Source organism: Leucoraja erinacea, chromosome 32 (genome assembly GCF_028641065.1).
Source record: "Leucoraja erinacea ecotype New England chromosome 32, Leri_hhj_1, whole genome shotgun sequence".
NCBI classification, from domain to species: Eukaryota; Metazoa; Chordata; class Chondrichthyes; order Rajiformes; family Rajidae; genus Leucoraja; species Leucoraja erinaceus.
Genome location: NC_073408.1, coordinates 14,883,519 through 14,899,689, shown reverse-complemented (window position 1 = coordinate 14,899,689; position 16,171 = coordinate 14,883,519). Strand labels below are relative to the sequence as shown.

Below are 16,171 nucleotides of genomic sequence, written 5' to 3'. Positions count from 1 at the left end.
AAGATTTACAAGACCAGGAATACAAAGAGTTTGATATGACGTCATGAAAGATGTCTGCTCCTGGTATGAAAATCTGTTTGCAATTGAGCAAGTTTCATCCTTTCATTACAGGCTGGGTGAACTGTAGACTATGCTTCAAGGGAGGTTGTTCATCAAATGTGTTGGCAAAGCAGCATGTATGTGATTGATAATTGTCAACTGGACGTTCCTGATCTGATTATGGGTGATCTATATTACTGATGACAATTAGAATGTGGAGAGATTCACTGGGTTTGTTTTTGAAGGCTGGTGATCTTACAGACTCTGTTTGCTGATGATGCTTTTGAGGGGCGGTGAGCAGGACATCCATCAGTAGTCATTCACAAAGCTCAATCTCTAGTTGCATTGGATTCAGGTCGAGAATCACCTGAATCCAATACCTGACCTGCTGCTGTGTGATTGGAACTCTGGTGTCTGGATTGCCAAACCAGTTCTCTATATTGTTGCTAGATTATTTTAACCAGGATATGGTTACGTTATAAAGAGGAGCAGCGTAAGATGTTGTCAATGTGGCATCTTGCATTGCAAAAAAAAGTTACAGAGTGCCAAGATCGTAAAGCATTCTTAGCAGAGGCCTGAACTTGCCTAACACGTCAACCAGCAATGTGGATTCTGTGAGCTACACAAGAGGAGGAAAATATTAAAATAACAGGTGAAGTTGGAAAATGATCTTGCTTTAGGTCAGATCTTGAAGCTGCAATGGAAGAAGATTTGTCACGTTGAGGTGATAGTTCAGTGACATTCAGCTGCTTTTTGCCTTCTGTAACTACCTTCTTCTCATATTCCATGGATTCTATGCTGCTCATATAAACAACTGTGGCACAGCGGTAGAATTGCTGCCTTACAGCGCCAGGGACCCGGTGCTGTCTGTTCGGAATTTGTACATTCTCCCTGTGACCATGTGGGTTTTCTCCAGGTACTGCACTTTCCTCCCAATGGTCAGCGCGGGCTTAAGTGCCTGTTTCCACACAGTATCTTGAAAGAATAACGTCTAAATTACTGGTGCGGTGGTATTGCCAGCTTCTTGAAGTAATGCAATAATAATCCAGAGGGCTGGACAAACAATGCAGATGTCTAAATTCAAGTTCCAGCATGGCAACTGTGAAATTTAATTTCCTAGATTTAAAAAAAAAAGCTAGTCTTAAAGATCTGTGGAAGAGATAGAATAGAATAAGCAACTTTGTAATAAATACAAATGGTCAGCCTCCAGAAATGCTACTGCACCAACAGATTGCATTGTGTCCAGCCTTGCCTTCTGGCTGAAAATGATGGCAATAATTCTACTGTATTTGGATGGGCACTGAAATAAAGAATAATGCTGAGGCTACTGATGATAAGTGTGGGAAGATCAGAATGAATATATGCCTATAGGTATCCGATCAGCTATGAAAGTGAGAGAAAGGGAGAAACATGATAGAAGATCTTGGAAACGTTTTTTTTTAAAAATCAGTCTAGTTTAGAAATACAGCATATAACCAGGGCCTTCAGCCCACTGGGTCCACACTGACCATCGATCACCCTTTCACACTCATTCAACATTATTTCACCTTCCAATCCCCTACACACAAGGGGCAATATACCAGAGGCCAATTAATCTACAAATCTACTTTGTGATGTGGGAGGAAACCAGAGCACTAGAGAAAATCCATGCGGTCACAGGAAGCCTGTGCAAACTCCGCACAGACAGAACCCCAAGGTCAGAATTGAACCCGGGTCCCTGGTGCTGGGAAACACAACTGTGCCGCTCGAATCCTGTTCAAGTTACATCTTGAAATGCCACATTGAGGATTTGCACTATCCTGACAGCTTTATCCAAGGTCATTTAAATAGCAAATGTGTTTCCTCACAGCAAGACAAGTGGGAAACTAAGCAGAATTGTTTAACCAAGTTGTGATATTCCTTTGCTATGTCATAGAGTGATAGTGGTACAGTGTGGAAACAGGCCCTTCAGCCCAACCTGTCCACAACAATGTCCCAGCTACACTAGTCCCACTTACCAGTCCATATCCCCCCAAACCTGTCCTATCCATGTACCTATCTAGCTGTCTCTAAAAAATGGGATAGTCCCAGCCTCTGGCAGTTTGTTCCATATACCCAGCACCCTTTGTGTGAAAAAGTTACCCTTCGGATTTCTATTAAATCTTTTCCCATTCACCTTGAACCTATGTCCTCTGGTTCTCAATTCCCCTACTTTGGCCAAGAGACTGTGCATCTACTCAGATTATTCCTCCCATGTGTTGTATAAGATATAAGATCTCCCCTCTAGAAGATCCCCCCTCATCCTTCTGCGCTCCATGTAATAGAGTCCCAGCCTATTCCAGGGACAATGCAGGAGTGGGAATGTGAATTAAAACTGGCAACAGAGGACCATAACGGATGTAGCTCTGCAATGCAATCACCTCGTCTGTGTTTGGTCACAGCGTAGTACAGGAGGCCACATCAAGATCACCTAATGCAGTAGACGAGGTTGGAGGAAGTGCAAGTGAATCTCTGTCTCATCAGGAAGGGCTATTTAGGTCCTTTGATGGAAGTGAAGGAGGTGGTGTAGGGCTAGGCGTTAAATCTCCAACGATTGCAGGCAAAGATGCCTGGATAAGGGGAGTGATGTGTGGGGAGATGATGAGCGAACCAGAGAGAGTGGTCCCTGTTGAGAGCAGAAAGAGGTGCAGAGGATTTTTGTTTTGTTTCCCAGTGAAATATCCAATGTTAAAAAAATACATATTATCCCACTGTTAATTAAAAACTTAAACATTAGAAATGCATTAAAAATGTTGGTTAGTTTTAAGGAAGCTTCTCCACCATGGGGGAAAAAAATATTACTGGCTGGAAACTTATTCTAAAATCCATCAACAGAGATTTGAACCTTCAGGGAATTTGTCAGAGAGATTTATGAATTGCAAGAATGACAAAGGCAGGAAACAACTTAAGGGTCTCAGAAATGTGATTGCAGCTGTTAGCATTATAGCATTCAGCATGTAATATAATTGCTACCTGCTCAATACCAGGGCGATGCACCAGTCGGTGCTATTCATTTAGTGTGCTCCATTTTTGCTGGTGAGAGAGGAGAAGGGAAGATTATCAGATGACTGAGTCACTTAAAGGCAACTGCCAATTCCTAAAGCCAGTATTTCCAGCTCTTGTTTGCCCAATTTGCTAAAGACCAGAGCATATTGTAATAATGATTTTAGACACAAAATCATAAGTATGATTTTCAGAGGGGCCAGTTGAAGAATTAAGAATATTTGGATTTAAAGAATAGCTGGCAAAGGAAATGCACTCAGCGTTGATCGACCTGAGAGAGTCAGGAAGAAATACATTTAAATGAAAGTAGACACAAGAACTGTAGAAGTCGGAAACATATGCAAAAAATACAATGTGTTGGAGTAACTTAGCAGGTCCTGCAATGTTTCGGGTCAGTTCCCTTCTTCAAATAAATGAATGTTATAATACAGTTGAGCAAAGTACAGAATGCAAAACTCTTATTGGTATCCAGAGGTTTTATACTGTTTCACATATAATCACGATAAGTTTACATTCATAAGAGTCATAGTGATACATTGTGGAAACAGGCCTTTCGGCCCAACTCGCCCACACCGGCCAACAATTTCCCAGCTACACTAGTCCCACATGCCTGCGCTTGGTCCATATCCCTCCAAACCTGTCCTATCAATGTACCTGTCTAACTTTCTTAAACAATGGGATTGTCCCAGCCTCAACTACCTCCTCTGGCAGCTTGTTCCATACACCCACCACCCTTTGTGTGAAAAAGTTACCGCTCGGATTCCTATCTTTTCCCCTTCACATTAAACCTATGTCCTCAGGTCCTCGATTCCCCTAGTCTGGGCAAAAGACTCTGTGCATCTACCCAATCTATTCCTCTCATGATCTTATATGCCTCTATAAAATCACCCCTCACTCACCTGTGCTCCATGGAATAGAGACCCAGCCTACTCAACCTCTCCCTATAGCTCACACCCTCTAGTCCTGGCAACATCTTTGTAAATCTTTTCTGAACTCTTCCAAGCTTGACAATATCTTGCAATCTCCAGGCACATTGGTTCTTTTGATTCCTGTTGACTATTTGGGGGTCTGTAGTACACCCCCAACAAGGTGATCATCCATTTCTTGTTCGTCAACTCCACACCTATAGCCTCAATAGATTAAGTGATTCGTAATGTCACCTCTGAACACAGCCGTGACATCCTCCATAAACAACAATGCAACCCCCCTCCTCTTTTTCCCTCACCCCTGTCTCTCCTGTAGCTCCTGTACCCCAGAACATTGAGCTGCCAGTCCTGCCCCTCCCTTAACCAGGTTTACACAACGCCCCAGTCATTTGTACCTACCATGCCCTAAGCTCATCTGCCTTACCCGTCAGGCTCCTTGCATTAAAATACGTGCAGTTTAAACTAACCCTCCTTCCTTGCTCTCCGCCTTTCACCTGCCTATTGTGTCCACTAACGTTTCCCATACCATCCTCCATACCATCTTCTAGCCTCTCATGTGCCTCTGTCCTGCATGAGATCCCACCCCCTGTCAATCTAGTTAATACCCTATTAATGCGTAGCATTAGCAAACCTTCCTGCTAAGATGTTGGTCCCCATCCAGTTTAGGTGCAACCCGTCCCTTTTATACAGGTCACCCGGAAGACATCCCAATTATCCAGAAATCTGAATCCCTGCCCCCTGCACCAACTCCTCAGCCACACGTTCATTTTCCTTATCTTCCTATTCTTATCTTCACTAGCACAAAGTACTGGAAGCAATCCTGAGATCATTACCCGGCAAGTCCTGCTTTTCAGTCTTCTACCCAATTCGATAAATTCTTGTTGCAGAACCTCCTTCCTCATCAGACCTATATCATGTGTGCCATCATGCACAACAACCTCCGGCTGCTCCTCATCACACTTGACCTGGGCCCTGGCACCAGGGAGGCAACACACCGTCCTGGAGTCTCGCCTGTTTCTGCAGAATCTCCTGTCCGCACCTCTGATTGGTTGGAATCACAGCCCTAGCTACCTCAATCTTGTCGTGTTGTCCGCTTCCAAGTGGGCGTACCTGTTTTCAGTAGGTACTGTCCTGCGCTCCACGTTTACTGTTTTTCACAGTCACCCACCTTCGCTCTTCCTGTATCCTTGGTGTGACAATCCCACTGTAGGTCTTGTCCAGGAAACTCTCGTTTTCCCAGATGGCTCCGAAATCATCCAACTGCTGCTCCAGTTCCCCAACACATTTATGCAGGAGCTGCACCTGGACACAATTCCTGCAGGTGTAGTTTCCAGAACCACCAGCGTGTTTACTCAATTTAGGTAAATATGTCAGTGAGTTCGACATAGTGCTGATCTGTCAGCCTTGACTAGTTTAATGTTACCTGTAAGGTCCAAATTTACTCCAGAAGTTTGCCATAAAAGATAATCTGCACTATTTTACTTTGCGGGATGCTTACCCTCACATAATTATTTACCTAAATAGAAAATGCTGGAAATACTTGACGGATGAGGCATTATCTGTGAATAGGGAAATAATGCTAATATTTAATGACAATAAACTTTTATCTGGTGGAGGGTCATTCATCTGAAAAATTAGCTTTGTTTCTTTCATCAAATGTGTTGCCTAACCTGCTGAGTGTTTCCAGCAATTTCTGTTATTTGAAATTCCAGCATCTGCAGTATTTAGTTGTTGCCATTATTATTAACCCTAATTATATTTCCTCCTCACACATTTGTTTATTATGGCTGCTGATTATTTTATAATTCATCTCAAGCACCTGCATGATTTAATCATTGAATCTGTGAAGACTTTGCACCTGAGTTCAATTGTAAATCAGTATTTCAGTGAATTAAATTTACCCCGGTGGAAACCCAATAGAATGTGCTCCATTATTTAGCTTGAGTGGCTATGTATCTCACACAAACGATAAATCTCTCTGAAAGAAAAACAAATCAGTGGTGCATTTTGTCAAAGAGTAAGTCTGCTGCGTAATAGATTGATGACACGAAGGAATATTGCATGGTGACAACTGCCACTGGCCAAGTTTGAAGCAGAGACCTATCTACGAAGAGAGGCAACAACAGTTGAGTTAATCATTGTAGGTTAGTCTTGTCATCCTTCTGCAGACTGGTTATAGACTATTTTTGAGAAAAGGTTACTCTCTTTGCTCTTGGCATGATGCATTTTTCATGGTTCTGGCACTCTTCTGCTCAGTAAAAATTAAATTTTGTTACTGGGTAATAAAATTCTATTTCCATCACACCTTTCAAGGGCAGGTGGGACTAGTGTCGGTGGGGCATCTTAGTTAGCATGGACAAAGTGGGTCGAAGGACCTATTTCTGTGCTGTATAGGAAACATAGACATAGAAAATAGGTGCACGAGTAGGCCATTCAGCCCTTCGAGCCAGCACCACCATTCAATATGATTATGGCTGATCATGCAAAATCGGCACCCCAATCTTGCTTTCTCCCCTTATCCCTTGATTCCGTTATATCTATATCTAACTGAATGAATCTAACTGTATTAATCTATTTCTATGAAATCTATGCTAAATGATCTGTTGTCTGCCCTTTTTAAGTTCTGCTTAATTTGTGGAGTGCTCCTTGTACACAATTCTATAATAAATAAAACAAAAGAGATATATTATGTTAAGTAAGACATCATCAACAGGCATTGTGGATACCAGCTATTATGCAAGGCAAAAACCAAAACCATGCAAGAGGCATCAACTTAAAGGTGGCTTCCACACGTGTATTTCGTACCAATAGCAAAACAATAGCAATAGCAAACCAGAGAAACAAAACCATTCATGATGAATAATTCCTACACTCATCAGACTCAGGCACCTCAGGAACCACAGGTGTCTTCTGTGTACCCACTAAAGCCACAGGCTTTGCATCCTTCTTTTTCAGAACGGGACACGACTTTAACATGTGCCCTTTCCCTCTACAATAGTAGCACACAGGACCTTCCTTAGTCCTCAAATTTCCGTCAACCTTATCAGCTTGGACCTCCCCCTGTATCAACGTGCTGCCACTTGCAGGCACAGAAACAGCTTTGACACTGCCACCGGCGACACCACCACGATCAACTGGCCGTGCACCAAAACTATAGGATCGCCCAACAAAATCAGATTTATGAGTCAATACATACTCATCTGCCAACACCGCGGCCTTAGACACCTCATTCACCTTCTGCTCATTAAGGTAAATAGCAACCCTCTCAGGGAGACAGTTCTTAAAGTCTTCCATAATCATCAAGGCCCGCAGTAGCTCAAAATCCTTCACTCCTTGAGAAGCGCACCACCTGTCAAAAAGTGCCTCCTTCTCCCTAGCAAACTCCACATAAGTCTGACTATCAAACTTCCTAAAGCGCCGGAACTTCTGCCGGTACTCCTCTGGAACTAATTCATAAACCCTTAATACTGTAGACTTCACACACTCATAGTCCAGACTGCTTTCAACAGACAAAGACGAGTACACCTCCCGTGCTTTACCCACAAGGACACACTGCAATAGCAAGGTCCACACGTCCCTAGGCCACTTCAAGGACAAAGCCACCCGTTCAAACACTGTGAAATACTTGTCCACATCCTTCTCACTAAACGGGGGAACCAGGCGGATGTTCTTGCTCATATCAAACTCCAGTTCCCTAGAAGAAACCCGGGAGGCATCCAATTCCTTCTCCCGCAGCCTAATCTCTGCCCTCTTGGTTTCCTCCTCAAGTCGTTTCATTTCAAGAACATGCATTAGCTCATCCTTTTTCAAGGCCATTTTCTGTGACTCAAGCTCCATCTCCTTCAACCTAATGACTGCCTCCATGTCCTGACCAGGCTGTATAGAAGATGGAGGACTGACTGTACAACCAGGCAATACCTCACTTTTCACCAAAGCAGACCATAACACCGTCTTTATAGACTGTTTCTTCGAATGCTTATCAATAGACACGCCATAGTTATCCGCCAGCAAAATCAAACTCTCCTTAGTACACCTATCAAACAACTCCCGACAAGGAGCCTCAACAAAGTCTTGCACCTTAAATTCCATATCAAATGCAGCACCAAACCACCAGGTAAACTCTGGGCACAAATGCTACCACTAACAGGGAAGAAAAAATTCCCTCACAACACACAGACTTCCTCAGCCTACCAAAAAAAAAACCCAAAAACGTCTAGGGTCGTCAAAACTTAGGAAGAGCCCCCATTTTGTTACGACTCCCGAATGCAGGTACTTCAGAGCCGCATAACATAATTCAAAAGCCAGGTTCAAGTTCAAATATGTTTTAATTATTCAATGGAACACAAAACCCAAACCTGATTTAAACAACCCAGTCAGGGATATGGATGGACTAACAAACAATTAAACAGTGCTCCAGCCAGCCACGTAATGGACCGTCAAACCAGAGACACTAAAACCTGCCTAAAGAGATATAACCCTGAAACAAAATACACGAAAATACTAAGGTCAGCCCTTATCCGTCCTAATTCAATATTTGTTAACAAGTAATGGTGAAAGTACACAAAGTTCTATGCCATGTGGCCAGGCCTTCCTCAGCTCACACCAACATGATGCCACAGAGAAGCAGGGTCATGATCGATGTTTTGGTACACACTTATGTACATAAGTGCAAATTTCATTGAGCAATTTTAAATGCAGTGTATGGGGGAAAAAATCATTATGCATTGGGGCCAGTGTTGACAAGGATTGACAAAAGATCCAGAAAAATAAACATGATAAAAATCGTTGCGTTTAGGATTTGGAATGCATTGCCTGTTTTGGTGGTGGGTACAGATTCAAGTGCAGCACTGTGGCACAGCTGGTAGTGTTGCAATCTTACAGCATCCGAGCCCAGGCCTCAAGACAGATTGACACAAATAAATATAGTGTTTCCTTGATGTGCCATTCCATTGTACGTGAATGAAAAATAGTGATATTTAGCTCTACAGATCAGGCGAACCCATTGGGATTAATTTAATTTGCTTTGAGAGAATACTACAAGCTCAATTGGCCAATTGGTCATCTTCTGCATTCTTCTATTCCTTGAGGAGAAAGTTTGCAAAAGACTGTATTTTGTTTGACAGCAGAAAAACATATTGGTGAGGTTTTGGACGGTTGAGGCACTTTGTCAACCAATGTGAACTGAATGATATCCTCTTCTAGATGTCGTCTCAAATTATTCCCCAAGGGCTCTGTTATTTCTGAACATGGCATTAAGAAGGCATTGTTGGAGAGGGGCTTCTTGAGGTGAGTTGAGAGATTCCAAGTTAGAGCATAGTGGTGCAGCTGGTAGAGCTGTTGCTTCTCACCTCCAGAGACCATGACCTTGGATGCTGTCTGTGGAGTTTGCATGCTCTCCCTGTGAACGGTGTTTGTTTCCTCTGGGTGCATCAGTTTCCTTCCACATCACAAAGACATGGGTTTATAGGTTAATTGGACTCTGTAAAGTGCCTCTAATGAGTAAGAGTTGGATGCAAACATGGGATAATATAGAACTAGTGTGGATAATATAGAGCTAGTTAGGGCGGCATGGAGGCGCAGTGGTAGAGTTGTTGCTTTACCCGAGTTCGATCCTGACTACGGGAGCTGTCTGTATGGAGTTTGTACATTCTCCCCATGACCGCGTAGGTTTTCTCCGAGATCTTCGGTTTCCTCCCACACTCCAAAGATGTACAGGTATGTAAGTTAATTGGTTTGGTAAAATGTCAAAATTGTCCCTGGCTTGTGAAGGATAGTGTTAATGTGCTGGTTGGCACGGACCCGGTGGGCTGAAACCCTTGTTTCCATGCGTTCTCTCCAAACTAAACTAGTGTAAACAGTGATTGAGCCAGCTGTCATACAATCAATCATCTTGAAGAGGGAGGCAAATCTGTGGGATCATCCACCCTGAAGGATTGTGAAGGGTTGATTATAAGGAAATTTTATTTTTAAAAATGGACACATTTTTGAATGATTGGGGAATTGAGTGCTATGTAGAACAGATCTGCCATGATCATATTGAATGGTGGGGCAAGCTTGAGGGGCTCCGATTATCTGGTGACACATTTTTGAATGATTGGGGAATTGAGGGCTATGGAGAACAGATCTGCCATGATCATATTGATTGGTGGGGCAAGCTTGAGGGGCTCCGATTATCTGGTGGTCTTTTCTGATTGACCTCCAAAGTATAAAAGCAATAGCTGAAGGTTTAGGTTGATAGTAAAATAAAAAAAGGTGGGTGTAAGTAGGTTCTGAAATGATTGGAATATGTGGTGTGTGGTTCGGTTGGCTCTGGGACTGAAATTGCGAAAAAGACAAAGCATGTTTCTGGAGGGATTTAAAAATAAAGATGAGCATCTCACACTCAACTCTCTGGAGCACAGAGGCCATTGGAACTTGAGAGATTTCAGAATAAATGCAATCCAGTACTTGTTGCAAAAGACCTGGGCTATAAAATTCAATAAGAATGTGAAGGCAGGAAAATTGATGCGAAAAGCATTGAAAAAACCTATCCTCAGGATACTCGAAGTGGATTTAAGATAGGAATTCAAAGAGCAGCGTTCAATTGGTTTTTTGTGCCATGAATTCAGCTTGAAAGTCAGCAGTGATTGAATAATTCAAAGTAAATTTATTTTTAAGAAATAGGTTAGGAAAGAGAAGTATTTCTTTTGGAATGCTGAATGTATAAGGAATATCAAAGTTAGTTAATGGTAGCAATTTGCAGTGCATTTCAGTCAATTTGGAGATGAATTATTAGAACTGGGCACTTACAGGTAACCACATGGATGATAAAAGGAAAATTGAATACCCTGTGAATAATCGTTCAGTGATGTGAGGAAGGCGTACTGTATCATGAACCTTCCCACAATCTACAACTTTGCACTACTTGAGAATGATTCCCATCGGCTTCTAAATCTTGTATTATTTATTTTATCCCAATAAACAAATCATTAACTAGATAAATATAATTGCTTGAAAACTCGCACATTAACAATAATGGCAGCACGAGTAAAAAGATAAATTATCTGCAGTGTTAAAATGTGTATTTCTGAAATTTCTAGTACTTTGATTAGTTTCCCAAACATATTCATGATCATCTCAGGGGCAAGACTTCATCTGAGAGCAGGGGGTGTAAACACAGACCAAGTAAGGGCATTCAGAAAAATAGTTTACTCCATAATACAGAGAAGTATGGGACAGTATAATCAATTTCAGAAGGTACACAAAAATGCTGGAGAAACTCAGCGGGTGCAGCAGCATCTATGGAGCGAAGGAAATAGGTCACGTTTCGGAATCAATTTCAGTTCTAGTTTATTGTCACATGTACTTTGTACTCTGAAAAGCATTTGTTGTGTGCTAACCAGTCAGCAGAAAGATAATGCATGATTACAATCGAGCCATTCGCACTGGACATATACATGATAAAGGGAATAACTTTTAGTGCAAGGTAAAGCCAGTAAAATCTGATTAAAGATAGTCCAAGAGTCCGTAATAAGGTAGATAGTACTTTAGGACCGCTCTTGAGTTGCCGTAGAATGATTCATTTGCCAGATAACTGCTGGGAAGAAACTGTCCCTGAATCTGGAGGTGTGCATTTTCACACTTCTCTCTACCTCATCAATAATCAATTGACAAGAAAGAACAATGCGTGCAGACTGGAAAATTCACAGGACAAATTAATTATACATGTGGTGGCGTTAAACTAGTCCATACTAGGGGGTCACATTCCATTATTGCCTCTGGTCTTGCTGCCAAGAGAAATTGAACTGTTGTTGTTGTTCCAACCTTACGGTTGGACGGCCGGTTGGAACTGCCTTTCAAGCAAGGGCCACTGTTGTAAGGAAATTAGATCGCTTCATGAGAATGAATGACCCCATGCATATGCCACCAAGGAATATTGGTATCTTAATTTCCATCCACACTCATTTGCCAATCACAATTCCAGTTTTAACAGTCAGAAATGGTGACTATTTTGTCTTCATGTATGCATTGAAATGGTTTATTGAAAACAATTTCCCCTTATTACAGAGGACGAGGTATGCAGGACGAAAGGGCCTGTCCCACTTTGGTGTCATTTGCGTGTCACGTAGGTGGCGCCGTGTGTCATGACGTGTAACTGACGTCAAGTGGGACAGGCCCTTAAGAGACATTTTTTTTCACTCGGGGTGCTGAACCTGTGAAATTCACCATCATGGAAAGGGTTTTGGTTTATTATTGTCCCATGTACCCAGACAAAGCAAAATACTTTGCATTGCTTGTTATCCAGGAAACTTAAGCTAGTCACGATTTTGATCAAACCATATACAAGTTCAAAGCAAAAGACATAAACGTCTGGAGTAACTTAGCGGGTCAGGCAGCATCACTGGAAAACATGGATCGATGACATTTACCTTCAGCACCCTTCTTCAGACTGAAGATTCTCATACATGAGTACAACACGGAGCGCAAAAACACAAAGGAATTAAGTATAGATTATCATGTTACAATGACAGAGAAACTGCAAATTTAAAAAAAAGTTCCTCCATTGTTCTCCCCTCCCCTTACCTCACGGCGGTCCCCCCACATCAGGTTAGTGGCATTGAAGAGGCTTTTAGATAGGCATTTGGAGGAATGTCATTTACATGCAGGGAGAGGATCATGGTATCATTTTCAGCACAGACATGATGGACTGAAGGGCCTGTTTCAGTGTCAAACTGTTCCATGCCCTAATCAATTGCTTGATAACATTATGAAAGATTATGTGAAAATAATATAATAGCAGGTTAAAATTGCATAGCTGTAGGCTATGAAGCTCTCTCAGCTTTAACCAGACCTTGCAAAATTTATATGTTTGCATTTGCGGTATGCTGTTCACTAATGAAGTGAATTGTTGATTCCAAGTATTCTCTGTACTTTCCTTCCTTCAGCATTCTCAAGTGGATTAGGACAACCTCGGGGTTTGAGAATGTGCATTATTGAGAACCAATAATAAATCCACACTATTCTTACTGTAAACGACCCTAAAGGGCCTGTTCCACTTAAGCGATTTTTTTTCGGCGACTTGCCGGCACCCGTCATAGTCGCAGCAGGTCGCCGAAAATTTTCAAAAATGTTGAAAATCCAGCGGTGACCAGAAAAAGGTACGACTACTCACGACCAAACAGGCGTCACATATCGGCACCCGTCATAAACAACTTTATTATTTCTTAAACGACATGTGATGATGTCTGTATGTGGTAGGAGGGTGATGCCTGTATGTGGTATGAATGAGTTGTAATAGCACATAGCTATAATTTTCTACTTCTCTAACTCTGGCTTCATAAAAATAATAGGTGGATTGTAATTCACTTTGAAAAATACTTAAATATAAGGATTTACGATAATATTTTTTGAACATTAGTTTTACTTCAAGAGGCATGTGTTCCATTGTTAGTTCTTGTGAAGAGTTTAAAATTCTAAGCTTAACATTTGCTTCGTAAACAATGTCGGCTTGCTCTCAGAATATCCTCGATGTATTTGGCTGTGCAGCCAACCAGGGATCTCGTTGAACTAGTAAACAAAATCAACGATCAACAGAACTGGAGAAGCTTTCACCACAGTAGCTCAATCTTCGTGGGTGAATTGTTCAAAGTTGACAGCGTCATGAATTCACTATTGAACGTGAAATCCAAGCCACAACACCAGTGCAGGATACAGTGAATGATCCCCCTAGGTACAGCTCGTGTAAAACATCTGTGGAATTTGTTCATTTCTGCCCCAATCATACACAAATAATGTCAAGATACTGCAATGTGTTGACAGGCCTTGCAGTTGCATGTTGAATACAGCATCTAATTGCTTGTTATATGGGCATTATTTTCTTTTATGTGTCAATGATATATCTGGTGGAAACCTTGGTGGAAGTCGCAATGAAAAATCAAGTGTCATTTTCATGATTATCTTGGGTGCTTAGTTCATAAACCCATTGGTATGGCATTTCCAATGAGAGGGAATATGAATACAGTCTGCATGTCTGATATTTCTTAATGGGCCTGTCCCACTTAGGTGACTCTTTAGGCGACTAGGCCAGGGACTAGTTTTAATGGAATTCATCCATGGCACCTGGCGACAACCTATGACAGCACCTATGACAGCAAAAATTGTCCCAACTATTGCCGAAAAATGTTCACCATGTTGAAAATTTTGCGGCAGTCACCTGTAGTCGCCCAAAAAGTGGGACAAGCCCATAACAATTCAACATTGAACCAAGTTAAGAGTGTGTCTCGAAATGTTTTTTTTTAATGTGACATTCTGTCAAACAATATTTACTTATTGCCATGTTATTTTCCTAAAAGCGAAGAGATTAGATTAGTACTGAAATACATCTCATTATATTGACGCACCCTTTATAGTGTGGATGGTTTGCTGAGGTATTAACATATTTTAACTTTGCAAACAATGTAGGTTGTGTTTTCATATCAAAAGTCAAGAGCATTTAATTGTCATATTTACTGACAACATAACAATGAAATTCTTAACTGTGACAGCATAACACGCCTGTAAACATAATACACAAAGATATTGTTTAACAAATGTAATAAATTACAAACCCCAATGCTGCAGAAGAAAAATCCTTAGTTCAACCAAAGATAATCCATGCTTCATTGGTTCGTTCATCAGTTAATATCTTACTATTAAAATTAATTTGTTTTTCTTTTTCTTTCCTCAGTTCCACCAAAAATTGTCAACATTTCCAGTAGTGTGGCTGTGAATGAGGGCAGCAATGTTACACTCCTGTGCCTCGCTATCGGACGCCCAGAGCCCACCGTGACATGGCGTCACCTTTCTCCAAGGGGTAAGTGACCCTTCTTTCTGTAACGTCAGCAACGGCGATCTCCAGCACCTGGATGAGGGTGAGCTACACTGGGAATGGTGCATCCAAGGCTGAGACCTTCACTACAATTCATGGCAGGCTTGGGTCATTGTGATTTATTGTGGAAGGTGATAATCTAGTGACTCTGGTTATTACGAATAAATTGTGGAACTTATAGTGGTTGAAGTAAAGTCACATTGCGACAAGTAATTTACCTAATTTCACATTGAAAACAATGCTGGACATTTATATTTTAATACTTTGGACGAAAGAGTGCAGGAACATTGAGCTTTATGAATTCATTGTTCTTGAGATGGATGTGGCTGGTTAGTTTGTTGATTAAAAGTGTGGCGTTTGAAAGGAATGTGACGTCTGTAACTATCACCGAACCTTGCGGCTTTAGACAGTCTTGGCTTTATTTACCTGACATGTGAAGAGGTGCTGTTATTGGGACATGGCTCTGTGGTTTGTGGTGATAACCTATTGTTGTATTACATGTAAAAACTGTCCACGCTAAGCCAAATAATGTATTTTTGCAGTGCTTCAATCTTACAGTGCATTAGATGATCTCCATAGCATTCCAAATGTTAAGAGGTTGTGCTCGATAGCTTGTCATATTGTGATTGGCAAATTTTAATTGTGAAATTGAGGATCATTTTTGTTAAAACCTCGGCTTTCCTCATGAAAACAAATGTGGACCAAGCTAGAGATGGTTAAGACAATTCAAGATGGTCCAAGGATGACAACAGCAGATCAAAACATTTGATCGCCTCACATTTGATGAAAGCTGTGTGTTTGTGGCTAACTATCGCAAAGATCCCTTTGTGATTTTACCTTAATTTCACAGTTTTGGATGCTGCTTTCCCTGAAGCATTCACTATCGATTACCTCTAATGTTCTTTCTCCAAGCCCATCCTCCATGTCTAATATTGATCAAGGAAATGTTTGTGCCGAGAACATGGTGGACATTTGCATTTTACTGAGCTACGAAGAGCAACATTTTGTCAAATCATTTTGTCTGTAAATCGTGAAACAAAAAGTATCTTGTGTTGTTACCGACCTGTCAAACGTCAGCTGCCATTAGTGTCAGTCAGTAGTTTGAGTTGAACAGAGATGAGTGACGGGAAGGATTATTTCATTGTCTGCTTGTGAAGAAATGCAACCAAATGTTATGTTGTGAAAGTGCTCAGGAAATGCGCATGTATTACTTTATATAAGAGTTTTCTGTCAGCCTTAACTTCCTTTGAGAGCAGCATCACAGCAGACAGTCTCCAGCCTGTCAGTCAGATGCATGTTTTTGCTGGACTCCATCATTTTTGTCTCAAATAATCATGAG

At 41.4% G+C, this 16,171-nt stretch overlaps 1 protein-coding gene across 6 annotated transcripts in view; it reads left to right on the top strand.

Annotated features, from left to right (window-relative positions):
• The window catches only part of opcml (opioid binding protein/cell adhesion molecule-like), a 798,950-nt gene that overhangs the window by 517,364 nt on the left and 265,415 nt on the right, over positions 1–16,171 (top strand). For all 6 annotated transcript variants that reach the window (XM_055660813.1, XM_055660812.1, XM_055660807.1 and 3 more), the window contains one exon: positions 14,692–14,817. In XM_055660813.1, coding sequence (XP_055516788.1) covers positions 14,692–14,817 — 126 coding nt within the window. The remainder of the gene's footprint in view (positions 1–14,691; positions 14,818–16,171) is intronic.